The sequence below is a fragment of the Anabrus simplex genome, chromosome 1, assembly GCF_040414725.1.
Source record: "Anabrus simplex isolate iqAnaSimp1 chromosome 1, ASM4041472v1, whole genome shotgun sequence".
Classification (NCBI taxonomy): Eukaryota; Metazoa; Arthropoda; class Insecta; order Orthoptera; family Tettigoniidae; genus Anabrus; species Anabrus simplex.
In genome coordinates, this window is record NC_090265.1 from 811,765,653 (window position 1) to 811,781,517 (window position 15,865).

General features: G+C 41.3%; 1 protein-coding gene across 1 annotated transcript in view; it reads left to right on the forward strand.

Annotated features, from left to right (window-relative positions):
- dgo (ankyrin repeat domain containing protein 6 diego) overlaps positions 1–15,865 on the forward strand; it is a 348,810-nt gene that overhangs the window by 154,441 nt on the left and 178,504 nt on the right. Inside the window, exon 2 of the mRNA XM_068224967.1 lies at positions 12,138–12,243. Coding sequence (XP_068081068.1) covers positions 12,138–12,243 — 106 coding nt within the window. The remainder of the gene's footprint in view (positions 1–12,137; positions 12,244–15,865) is intronic.

Sequence of the window (15,865 nt, forward strand, 5' to 3'; positions counted from 1 at the left end):
GGGGCAGGAAAGGGCTAGAAGTGGAAAGGAAGCAATCGTGGCCTTAATTAAGATACAGCTCCCGCATTTGCTTGGTGTAAAAATGGGAAACCACTGAAAACCATCTTCAGGGCTGCCAATAGTGGGGTCCGAACCTACTATCTCCCGAATTATTGGTACTAACCGCAATTAAGCGAAATCGGTAGCAAATAAATTCATTGTTATCAATTTGAGTTGCGTGTATTGAAAGACGTATTTATGATCGTTTGATTTTCACAAAGAGAAAATTGACTCCATTTTTTCTCTAGAAGTTTGCCTTAGGGATACAGAATTTATAATAATACTCGTACAATTAAATTTAGTTGTTTTAAGTTACTGTAAATATATTCCTGTTTTTAATTACTTGTTTACAAAAGCCTCTGTGGCTCATGCGGCAGCGCGCCAGCCTCTCATCGTTGGGTTCCGTAGTTCAGATCCCGCTCACTCCATGTGAGTTTTGGGCTGGACAAAGCGGCGGCGGAACAGGTTTTCCTCCGGGTGCTCCTGTTTTCTCTGTCCTCTTTCATTTCATCAACACTCTCCAGTATCATTTCATTTCATCTGGCAGTCATTAATCATTGCCCCAGAGGAGTACGACAGGTTTCGGCAGCCGGTACAATTCCTATTCTCGCCGTTAGATGGGGGCTTCATTCGTTACATTCCTGACCCGGCCGAATGACATTTGTTTACAAGTTGTTTCACGTTGCACCGACACAGATAGGTCTTATGGCGACGATGGGACAGGAAAGGACTAGGAGTGGGAAGGAAGCGGCCGTGGCCTTAATTAAGGTGGGAAACCACGAAAAACCATATTCAGGGTTCCCGACAGTGGGGTTTGAACCCACTATCTCCCGAATACTGGATTCTGGCCGCACTTAAGGGATTGCAGCTATCGAGCTCGGTGATCGAATGACTGGAAACAGGCTGTGGAATTTCCTTTTCAATTACCGTATACTGTATATTTACATAAACATTTCAAAAAGTAATAATTGCTTGATCTAATTATACAGACTGTGTTAAAACAAGTTTCTAAAGGTTTTTGGTATATTTAAAGGGGATACAGGAGAATCTGAACAGAGATGCTTGAGATATACTATATAAGCAATGTCTCGGAACAAATATTCAGTCACTAATAGCCTTTGAATCTAAGCGACTGCACTGTGAATATATATATATATATATATATATATATATATATATATATATATATATATATATAATTCATTATTTATTTTGGAAGCATGTCAAATCACTCTTGAAGAAGAGACTCCGAATTTGTCTGAGAATGTATGCAACTTTTTTCAGTGGTGCAGTGCCTCCGTTTCATGTGACAGTCATCACCGCGGACGGCAACTGTTGTAATACTGTGCATTAGAGTACAGCTAAGCACACGATATGCATTGTGTCATTATAAATTTCTTTTAGTTATAGTTAAATGTTAGGTTCTTTCACTGATATGATCTTTTCAATAGTAGCCTTTTAAGGGATTTATTTCGAGAAGTCTCAGATCAGAAGCCTCTCATTGTATCGCATATTTACTGAAAGATATTGTATGCGTTTACACATTCCTCTTGTTACGTACATTGAATATTGAGTTTTAGCGGGAAGATATTGAAATTAACAACCCTGTCTGTTCGATTGAAAAGTTTGTAGTTAACGTATTACGTATGCGAGAAGCTTGTCCAGGCAGCTTGTTATGGTATGCAATCCGCAACTCGCATACGCCGGATGTTTAGCCTACACAATTAACGGTACACCAAAGCAGCGTTCAGATGTTATTATTAAAGTCCGCGCGGAACTAGAATGTGATTGACGTTTAGAGAACGAGATGCTCCGTATTGTCACGTCGTATTACTCAACGAAGGTTTCTTCGCGGCAAAATCACTACCATACGTTAAAGATGTGTTTCAAAGAATTCAAGTAAATATTCAAAGTATAATATAAAAATATAAAAATAAGCATAATTAAGATTAGTGTTTGCAGCAAGAACAAATATTAATCCTTGTCAATAAATATAATCCCCGTATGACAGTTGTCCGTTCACAATAATCATACTTGTCTTTTCCTATTTTAAATACTGTGTTTTTGCTTACTCTAAACGCAGTTGCAGTTCTATGTCACATTTTATGTACAAAAATGAGAGGACCCTTATTGCCTTTCTCCCGTTCATCGTTCCGAGTTTGTCTCTTTATAAGGATGTCTTTGCCGACAACTTTCCTCTCTTCACTTTCTGCCATTTGATTAAAATTAAAAGATGCTAGGTATATAATACACACCAAGAATACGTATATATATATTAGAATCTGCTCTACGTCACACCGACATAGATATGTCTTAAGGAGACGATAGGATAGGAAAGGGCTGGGAGTAGGAAGGAAGCGGTCTTGACCTTAATTGAGGTACAGGCCCAGCGTTTTCTTTGTGTGAAAATGGGAAACCATGGAAACCATCTCCAGGGTTGTCGACAGTGGAGTCTCCCTAATGCAAGTTCACAGCTGCGTCACCCTAACCGCACGGCCAGCTCGCGAATAAGAAAGGCCTTATTCGATATCTTTAATGGTTAACGAGTTAGAAGTTTTTACACTTTCCGCTAGTTTATCTTGTTCACTTTCAGAATTCCTTCCTGGAAACCACTCAGCCAGAGCTTTCGAATGACATAAAATTGATAAAATCGGCCCAGTAGAACTCAATCATTGATTGTAATACTAATCATGCTATTGGCTTTACGTCCTGCTAATTACTTTTACAGTTTCCGGAGACACCGAAGTGTCGGGATTATGTACCGTGGGAGTCCTTTTATGTGTCGGTAAATCTACGGACACAGGGCTGACGTATTTGAGCACCTTCAAATACCACCGGATCGAACCTGCCAACTTGGACGGCTCAGAAAACCAGCGCCTTAACCGTCCCAACCACTCAGCCCGACGCTGGATGGTTAGCATAGCGGGCTTCAGTTCAGGAGTCCCGAGGTTCGATTCTCCATCGAGCAGGGTTTTTAGCCACATCTGGCAAAATCTTCTGGCTCGGTGAAAAGTAATTGGAAAATATGCCAGGATTATTATTATTATTATTATTATTATTATTATTATTATTATTATTATTATTATTATTATTATTATTATCTCGTTCTATCATTTTCTGTTTCCATGACATTTTCTTGCAGAGAGTCTTCGCGTACTCTGCGCAGCATTGGATCAAGTAGTGAACGCGTCCGTGAAATGGCACGCGGTCATGCCCTGTCCGTATCATTGCAGTGAGAAAGTCTTGACCACCCACATCATGACCTTGACATCCGCGCAGCGATCACCATCTGCTTCTCTTACGAAGACAGTATCCTCGATGACGGAGCATGGTTAAATAAACGGATGGTATTGTGGAGTAGGTTTAGAGCTCAGACTTGGGAGGGATAATTGTTAGAAATTTGGTATTTTCTATTAAAGTATTTCAAACTCATTTCCTTCTCTTTATCTTTATAGTATCAGGCAGTAGCGACTGCCCCCTCCCCTCACCTATCCCCTTTGTGGAGAAAACATTACATTTTTAATCCATTTTAGCCGGCTGAATCTAGGAATTATTAAAAAATCTATTTGTACAAGCCCTGTTGTCTTATCAGATAATTCTTTCATTTTTCTTTAATTATTAACGACATTATTAACGAAAATGCGCACAAAATGTCGTTTGTCGCTGCTAATCGACACAGCAAGTAGTGGAGACTTTGCATCTCCTGCGAGGAAGGGTAGCAGGGGTATATTTTTTGCCAAGGTCATGGACACTGAGGTATGACTGACCCGCGTGCCGTGCATTGTTAGTCTAGTAGTCTCTTTAGTGTCTGCTAGGTTCTTAGTATGTAGTCAAATACTAAATGATTTTTGTGTAATCAAGCCGTACTTCTGTTTAGTTGTAGTACATGTGTTTGCTCTTTCTGTGAATGTTGTATTGTATAGTATTGAATCAAAATCTCAAAAACTATTATTACCGCACTGAAGTTGGTAAATTGTCGAAATTCGCTCAGAGAGCGTAAAACACTTACCAATTGATAGCATTTTCTTTTCAGTTATGATGCATATATTGAACCCTTGCACTTACCATTCCATCGTTGGTCGGCCACGGCTGCTACAGTAGAACAATATAGAACTCTTAAATCATGGGTCGTTGCGGGAATAAATTCGGTCACGATCTTAACCAAACGATGGGGTTCAGAAGAGAGCCTAACTACTTGAAATGAGGAGCAAATATGTGCTTACTAACTTTTATTAAAATCGAAATGACACGACAACATTATTATTTTAATATGAATCCTTGAAATAAAAAAATTATAAGTCATTTATTATTGAATGTTTCAAACGCAGTCACATTGCATAGCGTTGATTTATTTCTCACAATATCGAAGAGTTGCTTCGGAGACATTAATACATTAGTGGGCAGCGAAACTGAAAAACTGAAAAAGGAAAGACCTGAAAACCGGGCACCTATTACTCCAAACGAGAACTGAGAATTAATCCACACGATCCGTGGAAAATCTGACTTTCAACAAGTAGAACGCCTGATTTCCTCTCAATTAAGGTTATCCACCAGTCGAATACCCTTACGGATACGGAACACCCGCCGAATGGACCCTTAATCGAACCAAATTGACTACCAGTTGCTTTGGATAGGTTGCGAAATATTATGGGAAAGCATGATGTTCACTACAAGTTAACAGCATCATTCACAATTGAAATAAAATTCCACCATGTATTTGTCATTCATGACACCCTTAAGTGATAAGGTAATCCCGATGCTAAATGTGCATCACCCAAACAGCTGTTCGGAAGGAACCAACAACAACATGATCCGCGAGGATCTTACGTTACGTCGTTCTGAAGGAACAAAACTGCGAAATGCAGGAAACACTTATTCATCACGTATTTAAAAGAAATGCCAAACACTGAAGTTAATTAAAAAGTGGTAAATCGCTTGAAAAGTATTATTATCAAACCGATTTTTCAGGTTAGAAATGGTTATGTTACGCTTAATAAAATTACCAGTCCACATTGAAAAATACAACAAAAGGAATTCTTTCCTTTCTCAAACAATGACTACCATTACAGATCCATCTACTTATTGTTTGTCCCAACACACTACCTATAAAGTGATCACTTAATCGAATTCAACTACGTATAAAAGTGAAAGAACGACAAAGATTGAAAATAAAATAATATTACTGGTTGACGAATCGAAACCGCATTCGCAGCTCAAGTCTCACACTAATACATTGAGTGTCAATATGCACACTATCAAAACGAAATGGACGTCAGAACGACAAAACAATTAAGTCCGTAAAATAAAATAACATATCGAAGTCATTAAAACTCAACACGCATGGAGAATTACAGTAAAATATTTAATCACCATCAGATCGATATCCAATATTTGGGCAACCCTCATTCGCCGATAGCGGCCCCATTATCTTAGGGAGCACCTTCCAGCTGTTTGGAGCTGCGCACAAGTTGGCCTATTTACTACCGATCTAACCCTCTTCATATTTCATATTTTATTGTAGGTGCTACCTTTGTCCAGGTCACTTCGCAGAAACAAAAGAAACATCTAATCTGAGACTTGAGTATGTACAGCTGACATCCCAGACCTATCGTCGGGCTCACTTAAAATCTGTACATCCTAACACTAATCTCTATGTACACGATACCTTCCAAATTCTATTGTCGGGCGTGAACTAGGACGTCTCACCATCAGTAACTCCAAGGATAACATGTGACGTCCTAAATCTATGGTCGGGCGTAAAAATGGGTCGTAATACGCATCCCCTAGCATATCAGGCGAACTATCAATTTCAAACAAACTCTGACATTTCAGTGGTAAACCTGGTCAGACTAATAACACACAACGGAACAACGTCTCTTACTATTAAACGAATGCAAGTCGAAAAATGCAGTAAGTCTCCATCTCGTTACAATACGTGAACTCGAAAATAAATATACGTGACGAACAATTCTCCAACTCAAACACAGTCTCAGCCTGTGCAAAGAAGTTTTTAGGGAAGAAATGATAATTCCCAACACACGTCTACCATTTAGTGGATGTATTCAAAATAATAATCATCACTACCGCATTGGAAACTCTCAAATCGCCTACCGTCAATTCCAAATATTTATATCAATGACATATCCAGTGAAACGAAATTCAATACAACACCAACCATGTATTCTAAATGCTCTTTTATCCTTGAGGTCACATTATCTTAATATTCATAGGGCTTTACGTAACTAGTCACCTGACTTTTACTACCAAGATTTTTAACCTTTACTAAAGTCGTTTTCACTTGGGATCTTACTAGAAATCTACGGTGCCTCACACAGTAGTCGTCTCAAATTCGGATTGGTAGCGAAATACACTACAGCCTGTCACAATACAGCCTGTTTCCCAAATACTTCCTCGGCAAACATAGCCTGTCTCAAACTTATTCTCCTCGCCTTATCCCAGCGGTATCACTTAAAATCCAGGTTCCCTTTCACCTTCAATATTCCTATTCCTCTCATCTCCACATATATAAATTCTTCGCTCTCAATCCAATTTTCTTATATTTCCAAGACCCTTTTCATATTTCAATCCTCAGGTGAAAACAATAACCATTATAAAATACACCTCTTTACTTTACTGTTACTACACTTTCGGACCTCGAGAATACAAGAACACACCGCAATTTTCCGTATCATTGATATACCCGATGTCACAAAATTTTACTTCCCATGAATAAATATAACTCTATCGAATTTCACTGGAATTTTCTAAATGCCTGCGATCCTTGTAAAATATACTGGTTAAATGCACTTTTAACATAGAAAAATTTCTTTATCCCGCGGTAGACATTATAATTATTATTATTATTATTATTATTATTATTATTATTATTATTATTATTATTATTATTATCGACAAACATTTCTGAATTCAACTGACACTTGAAATTAAGACATTCGCCACGACTATTTTACCATTATAGCTTTCCTAATTTTCCTCATTTCGGACAATATCTCATAGAACAATAACACCAGATTTAAACGTCGCATTTTACAGTTTCTTGACGTGAAATTTTACAAACTAAAATTTTCACACGCTGACCAAAATTATAACACTTTTCGCCTGATAATTACAAATATCAACTCGACAATCATCTTGAAAAATTTGTTGGGACAGACAATAAAATCTAACTACAACATAATACAAATATAGACAGACCTGCAAATGGCGTCATCCCCAGTATTCTGGCTACATTGTCGCCAGCTGACCTCGTGCCTTTAGCCACACATTGGTACAAATAACATCATCTTCTCCAACATATCAATCTTACAAACACTGCCTTTTCACACGATATTAAATTACAAAACAAATCACGCACTTTCCTCGTTATAATTTGTACCACAAACCTCCCTCGTTCTGCAGTCAACTGCGACTGTCTGCTTTCTTCCCAGAGTTGTCTCTCTGTCACCCCAACATAACAGGCGTTCAACAGATAACGAAATCAGAACTACTCTGACTAGCTTCCCAACTCTCTTAACACTTTCAAACGCACATGAGGTGATACAATAAAATCTGCTGTATACTTTAACAGACGCCTATGCTTTCACAGTTTGTCGGCAAAAAGTTCAGAAACATTTCTATCACCTTCCCTTTCTACCAGAAGATGTGGACCTCAACCACGAACATGTACTAAGTTATTCGTAGATCAATCTCGTACAATTTTCTGCTGACGACGGGCGTAAGCTGCCGCTGCTTCAAAAACCAGATCGGCACTGAAAAATATGCAGTGGGGGGTTCCTTTTATAGTCTTATGAGGGACGCTACACACACTACTAAGCTTGATTGCGTAATCTGCTAATTTCGCGTCCAATAGACCGATTTTTATGAGACTTGTCCCAGAATTCCGGACAGACTTGTAATTATTTGGATGTTAATCTCATAATTTTAACACACTCGCAACAGGTGAAATGAATTATTTCTGCCCGGGCGTTTCGCGGGTTTTCTTCATCCATTGACCTTGGCACGTGGAGCTAGTCCACTGATCTGACGCGGATTTGTACTTAGGCTTAACTGCATTTATGTTTTACTCTGGGGGTTCTGTCTTCACGTAGGGTTTAAGAATAATTTAGATTATTTATTTCTTTATTTACTGTATTGCCAAAATCTCTCGTTACACAGAATTCCGTGAATTTGAAGAATTATCGGGCACTCGAAGTCCGCTGAGGTGTCACGGTATTTCACGAGCTTGCCGCGGGTGAGATCTTTCCCACGCGACAGCGAGGCTCTGGGAGCGCAACATGGCTGCCCTCAAAAATAAAAGTAGCTTGTTGATTTGAAATAAATATTGAGAAAAAAAAAATATATTTTTCTCATCGTAGAATTATGGGTTCAATATATCGCCGCCCCGCTATATCCCACAAACCCGGGTACTTTTATTTGTCTGTCCATTTTGATCCCACCCACCACCACCAATTCTAATTCCCAATCGCCACTACTGGGTCAGGTATTCTTCTTTCGTAACAAAACGTAATATTTCTTCCAAAAAGCTCCAACTTTGCAACTTACTCTATAGCCTTAACATCGAGGAATGGAACGTTTTGATCCCAATCTGAATTTTATCTACTGAGCGAGTTGGTCGCTTTGTTAGGGTCACGTAGCAGGGAACTTGCACTCTGGAGATGGTGGGTTTGAATCCCAGCGCCGGCAGTTCTGAAGATGATTTCCCGTGGTTTCTCATTTTCACATCAGGCAAATGCTGGCGCTGTACCTTATTTAAGGCTACGGTCGCTTTCTTCCCAATCTTAACCCTTTTCTATCCTTGCGTCACCGGAAACATTCGGTGGGTTAGTGCGACGTTGAACCAACCACTAGCAAAAAAAAAGAACCACCTTAGTCTATACCCGGCTGCACATTGAGATGCTAAAGGAGTATTCAGTTTACCCAAAAGGAAGTGGTTTCGATTCCCCGTCATGAGGTCGGAAAATGTAGACAGAACATTTTCGCTTCTGGAGAGGTAGAGATGAACATATTTCAAAAACTGTCGTATTTCTGGAGACGTGAAATATAAGAAAGTTCACTTAGGCTATGTTAGGCTTTGTACAGTCAACTGAAGCGTTTAGTAACACGGCCCGTAATCTCACACAGATTGTGTCAGTCAGTCGTATTCTATCATCTCCCCTCTACCTTCTCTCTCCTCCTCGTGATGTGCACTTGCATTCAACACTATAAAATTATAAGCATGCAACACGCTCCCACGTACCGTAGCTGTAGGCTATCATAGCAACTAAGGTTCGAATCCCGGCGTAAATAATGTTCTTGTTCCTGAATGAATACACCATAATAACGCCAGGCAATGAATATATGAAGTTTACTGAGCTATCTTCAATGCAAAATTCATTCTGACATGCCACGTTATTGACATGCATCAAGACAGCAAGTCCCAAAGGGAAATTTTAGCATTCGTGAGGCAGCGATTCGGTGTGGCGTTCCTCCTAGAGCTCCTCAGAGACGGATGCAGCAGTGGTGCGTGTCAGCGGACATTGGACGTCCGCCGGACACTGGTTTAAAGCGGGTTTCTACTGGGGAAGAAGACAGCAACTTAGTTGAAATTTCACAGGACTAACCATTCTTACACTCGGCGGTGATCATACAGGCGACCAATTTTCCTGGATGTCCATACTCTGTCCGTAAACGATTAGCAGATTGCAGAAAAGCTGCCGTCAAAGAGCCTCTCTCCGATGAACAGATGGAAGAGAATGAACATTTCTTGTCGTCGTTCATTTATAGTTGCAAATTTTTTTTGCTAGTGGCTTTACGTCGCACCGGCACAGATAGCTCTTATGGCGACGATGCAATAGGAGAGACCTAGGAGTTGGAAGGAAGCAGCCGTGGCCTTAATTAGGGTACAGTGCTGGTGTGAACATGGGAAACCACGGAAAACCATCTTCAGGACTGCCGACAGTGGGAGTCGAAGCAACTATCTCCCGGATGCAAGCTCACAGCCGCGCGCCTCTAACCGCACGGCCAACTCGCCCGGTAGCAAATTTTTGAAGCCGAACTTATTGTACATTCACGTGTGACGCTCGGAGCACAATATACGAGCAAAACCAAAGACCTACGTCAAGAAAAATATACAAAATCAGCATGGAATTAATGATCGTTATAAAATCAACTGCGAAAAGTTCAGAAACTCCTTCGAACCGTTTTATTGGTTTCGTATGTTAAATGAATTCTATGTGTTATCACTTATCATCATCATCATCATCATTATTATTATTATTATTATTATTATTATTATTATTATTATTATTATTATTATTATTATTATTATTGATACGGAAATATCGTGGAAAAGAGATGTGTAAGAAGGTGCCGGGGTGAATGGGCGGACAGCGAAATTAGCATGTTAAAGCACTAAATTTTCACATTTTATTTCTTTCCTTCTTTTTTTTATATTTTAAAAATGATATTTGGAATAAATAACAGTTAAATAGAAGAACAAATTAGCTCTTCAGCTCTGATGACAACAGCGGACTGTAAGTCCAAAAATCAGGTACAATAGAGAGAATTATCGACACAATAATTTACAGTACAAGGGATGAGCAATATAGCTGTAAACAGATACACTTTTACAAGAGCATATTTGTTCCACTCATTTACATTCTAGGAGACAGAGCTCCAAAAATTACTACAGTACATCCTGTCAGAGGCACAAGCTTCTTACAAAATTATGCCTGATAACTTTAAATACTGTGTTTACAGTGACTTCTGCTCAACAGATTTTTACACATTCGTCTGTCAATAATTACAAATTAAACGGGGGCAATGAGTGCCCATACAAAATGGCCTTAATGTAAAAGTAAAAGGTTTAACACGATCTGGCATGAACAAAAACTAGGAGGCGAAACACTGCACTCCCTTTAGAAAAGATCTTAAAACCCTAAATGGGCTTATGGCCCGAAGTTGCAGAGGCTAAGCCTATACTACAGAGAGGTGACTAAACGAGAAAGATTAAATGTCGAAAGAATGTGAAGAATTTAGAGGTTTAGAAAATTTTAGTTACCCCATACGGATTTGAATGGGAATCAACAGAGGGTGAACACTCTTTGTTCCCTTAATTTACATGTCTCGCAGCAGGGATTTGAACAAAGTCCTCAGAATTGCCGAAACTTTACATTTAAACTATGACTTTAGAACTTTACATGAATAAAAGAAGTTTGAAACCTTCCTCTCAAGCTATCTGCCTGGAGGTATCACCTGCTAAAAAATGTCTGCGATTACCTTCAGTAGTTGGGCCTTCCAAACGACGACAGGCAGCCCCTGCCTCCGAATAGCACGCCGCACTCACTCGACCGGAGCGATGAAGATGACAATACGGCCCTAAAGCGCCCAGGGTCTTATAATGTACATACAGTTCACAACATGCTATATTACACATATTGCACACACACACACACACACACACACACACACACACACACACACACACACACACACACACACACACACACACAAACACACACAGTACACTACTAAACTATAAAATAATCAAAGCAAAAGCAAAGTCTTCTCCGTACAGGCCATGAAGACCCTTGGGGGAGTGGAAGGTAAAGGTTTCCACCATTGTTAACCTCGGCACGTGATGGGGTAGAGTGGTTAGCTTTACGCCCGGCCGCCTTTGCCCCCAGGAATTAACGTGGTACTTTTTTGGTGTAGGCTGAGTGAACCTCAGGACCATATGCACTTCCGGAAGTGGAAATCTCGTTTCTTAAATTTTAGGACTTCTGACGGGGATTCGAACCCACGTCCTTCCGGGCAAACCGAGCACACCTTTACCGCCTCGGCCAGGCAGACCCTAAAATAATAAAAGGGAAGAAAAAGAAACGTATCTAAAATAATACAGAATAAGTAAAATTGTCCTAATGTACCAATAAAATCAAATTTAGTAAAAGTTAGTGACACACGGAATGAAATAACAAAACAGTATTTTTATTTTTTATTTTCTCCAATGGAACTGTTTCAGTATTCTCCATAGAATGAATAAAATTACAAAAGCAGTGACTCTGCCATGCTCTTTACTGACTTGTTTATCTTGATTCCAGATGTCGCCAGGGCATGGCCGGGAAGCTTCGCGAGGCTGCAGCCAGAGGTAACACCAAGGAAGTGCTCCAGCTCCTGGAAGAAGGAGCTAAAGTTACACCTGATGAAGTAAGTAACCTCTAAATCAGCCCCCAGTGTGTGTCATATGCCCTTCAGGCAAGCAACTCCATGTTGAAAACATCCTAGGGACATGAGCTACGAATTTTAGGTAAATAAAATATAATTATGAGAATATATTCATTTATTGCTCCTCCTCCTCATCATCATCATCTGTTTACCCTCCAGGGTCGGCTTTTCCCTCGGACACAGCGAGGGATCCCACCTCTACCGCCTCAAGGGCAGTGTCCTAGAGCTTCAGACTCTTGGTCGGGGATACAACTGGGGAGAATGACCAGAACCTCCTGCTATGCTGAACAGGGGCCTTGTGGAGGGATGGGAAGATTGGAAGGGATAGGCAAGGAAGAGGGAAGGAAGCGGCCGTGGCCTTATGTTAGGTACCACCCCGGCATTCGCCTGGAGGAGAAGTGTGAAACCACGGAAAACCACTTCCAGGATGGCTGAGGTGGGAATCGAACCCACCTCTACTCAGTTGACCTCCCGAGGCTGAGTGGACCCCGTTCCAGCCCTCATACCACTTTTCAAATTTCGTGGCAGAGCCGGGAATCGAACCCGGGCCTCCGGGGGTGGCAGCTAATCACGCTAACCATTACACCACAGAGGCGGACTCATTTATTCCTAACAATTATATTTCTTTTCTTAATCATCGTTATCCGGTCGACTGACTACGAGCGCTTATGTGAGTCAGTGCAGAGTTTCACTTAAGCACCGTCCAGCTCCATGGCTAAATGGTTAGCTTGCTGGCCTTTGGTCACAGGCGTCTCGGGTTCCATTCCCGGTAGGGTCGGGAATTTTAACCATCATTGGTTAATTTCGCTGGCACGAGGGCTGGGTGTATGTGTCGTCTTCATTATCATTTCATCCTCATCACGACGCGCAGGTCGCCTATGGGAGTCAAATCAAAAGACCTGCCTCTGTCACGCCGAACTTGTCCTCGGACACTGCAGGCACTAAAAGCCATGCGACATTTCATTTTTTTTTTCCACTTAAGCACCACTACGAGCGCTATTTTGAGTCAATGCAAGAGTTTTATTTAAGTCCTTATAACTACGTTCGGTGTGGAATTTTTCAAAAAATCAAATAAACTCCTGAGGGTATTGAACCATTATTACAGAAATAATTATGTAAATAAGTTCATTTGTTTGGGATTTGAAATAATAAACTAATAAAGAAACAAGCGATTTAGGCTGTTTTTCAGGAACTGCATTTAGGCCGGAAGTGATTTTCGATATATATTTTTTTTTAAAAAGATCTATCCAAGACTCGCAATTTGAAACCTTTTCTGGCCCTTTATCCCTTCAACCTTCGGCACAATTGAGGAAATTGCTTAATTTTACGTTTTTTGTAGTATGAGGATCACTACCTTGTCTGCTAAGACATGTTTCTTTTCTCACCGGACGAGTTGGCCGTGTGCGTAGAGGCGCGCGGCTGTGAGGAGCTTGCATCCGGGAGATAGTAGGTTCGAATCCCACTATCGGCAGCTCTGAAGATGGTTTTCCGTGGTTTCCCATTTTCACACCAGGCAAATGCTGGGGCTGTACCTTAATTAAGGCCACGGCCGCTTCCTTCCAACTCCTAGGCCTTTCCTATCCCACCGTCGCCATAAGACCTATCTGTGCCGGTGCGACGTAAAGCCCCTAGCAAAAAAACAAAACAAAAAAGAAATGTTTCCAGCATTAAGTTTGGCGTTAGGCTGTCACTATTGTAATAGGCGCGGGGTTATGTGAATTTGCTTATTAGAAATAAAGGAAAATATTATGTGGATAGAGCCTCCGTGGCTCAGACGGCAGCGCGTCGGCCTCTCACCGCTGGATGCCGTGGTTCAAATCCCGGTCACTTCATGTGAGATTTGTGCTGGACGAAGCGTAGGTGGGACAGGTTTTTCTCCGGGTACTCCGGTTTTCCCAGTCATCTTTCATTCCAGCAACACTCTCCATTATCGTTTCATAGCATTTATCACTCATTAATAAATCACCTTGGGAGTGGCGGCCCCATTGTAATAACAGCCTATATCCGTTTCATTCACATCCCTGACCCGGTCAATGACTGGAAAACAGGTTGTAGGTTATCATTATCATTATGTGGATAATAAATTTAATTCAGTAGAACGTGGAATGTGGGTAATAACTCGGTGTAGTATGTGTCTGTGATATAATGATTTCGTGTGTCTCTTTCTAGCCGGGTGCAGCCCTTGTAAAGCAGAACCCTCCGATGAGCGTGGGCGACAGTTGCCATTTGTAGGTAACTGGGTGTTATTGTGGTGGAGGATAGTGTTATGTGTGGTGTGTGAGTTGCAGGGATCCCACAAACACCCAGTCCCCGAGTCAAGGGAATAATTAACCATTTAAGGTTAAAATCTCCGACCCGGCCGGTAATCGAACCGGGTCCCTCTGAATCGAAGAGCACTGCACTGACCGTTCAGCCAAGGAACCGGACTGTCTATGATATGTGAAATAAAAGATATAATTTAAGAGCTCGGGTGTAATATTACGAGTAAAAATTAGATCAATAAATGAATTCCCCAGTGTTGCTCGGCACAACATTCAGATTAAAGTGATGTTTGAGAAAATTTCCCTTTTTCATTTCTTTGAATGCTAATATTAAAATTGACCATCATGATGATTGGCACATCAACAGGGCTGAACAGGGGCCTTGGTGGGGGATGGGAAGATTGGAAGTGATAGACAAACAAGAGGGAAGGAAGCGGTACCATCCCGGCATTTGCCTGGAGGAGAAGTGGGAAACCACGGAAAACCATTTCCAGGGTGACTGAGGTAGGAATCGAAACCACCTCTACTCAGTTGACCTCCCGAGGCTGAGTGGACCCCGTCCCAGCCCTCATACCACTTTTCAAATTTCGTGGCAGAGACGGGAATCGAACCCGGGCCCCGAGGTTGGCAGCTAATCACACTAACCAGTACACCACAGAGGCGGATGCTTCCCATTTTCACACCAGACAATTGCTGGGGATGTGCCTTAATTAAGACCATGGCAACTCCCTTCCCGCTCCTAGGCCTCTCCTATCCCATCATCACCCTATTGCCCGACTCGTTGGCTGAATGGTCAGCGTACTGACCTTCGGTTCAGAGGGTCCTGGGTTCGATTCCCGGCCGTGTCGAGGATTTTAACCTTCATTGGTTAATTCCAATGGCCCGGGGGCTAGGTGTTTGTGCCCTCTCCAACATCCCTGCAACTCACACACCACACATAACACTATCCTCCACCACAATAACATGCAGTTACCTACGCATGGCAGATGCCGCCCACCTTCATCGGAGGGTGTGCCTTACAAGGGCTGCACTCGGCTAGAAATAGCCACACGAAATTATTATTATCGCCATAATACATCTATGTCTGTGCGATGTAAAGCCAATTGTAAAAAAAGAAAAGAAAAAAGAAACAAAAGTCTTACACTCCAGAACAGTGCCGTTGAGGCGGTAGAGGTGGGATCCGTGACTGAGTCCAGGGGAGAAACCAACCCTGGACGGTAATCTGATTAAATGATAATATGTTTTTAACGTCCCTTCAACTCATATAGGTTTTAGGAGGCTTCGAAGTGACGCGGACTTCTTCAACTTCCTGACTGACGTTAGGCCTCGAGCAGACCCCGTGG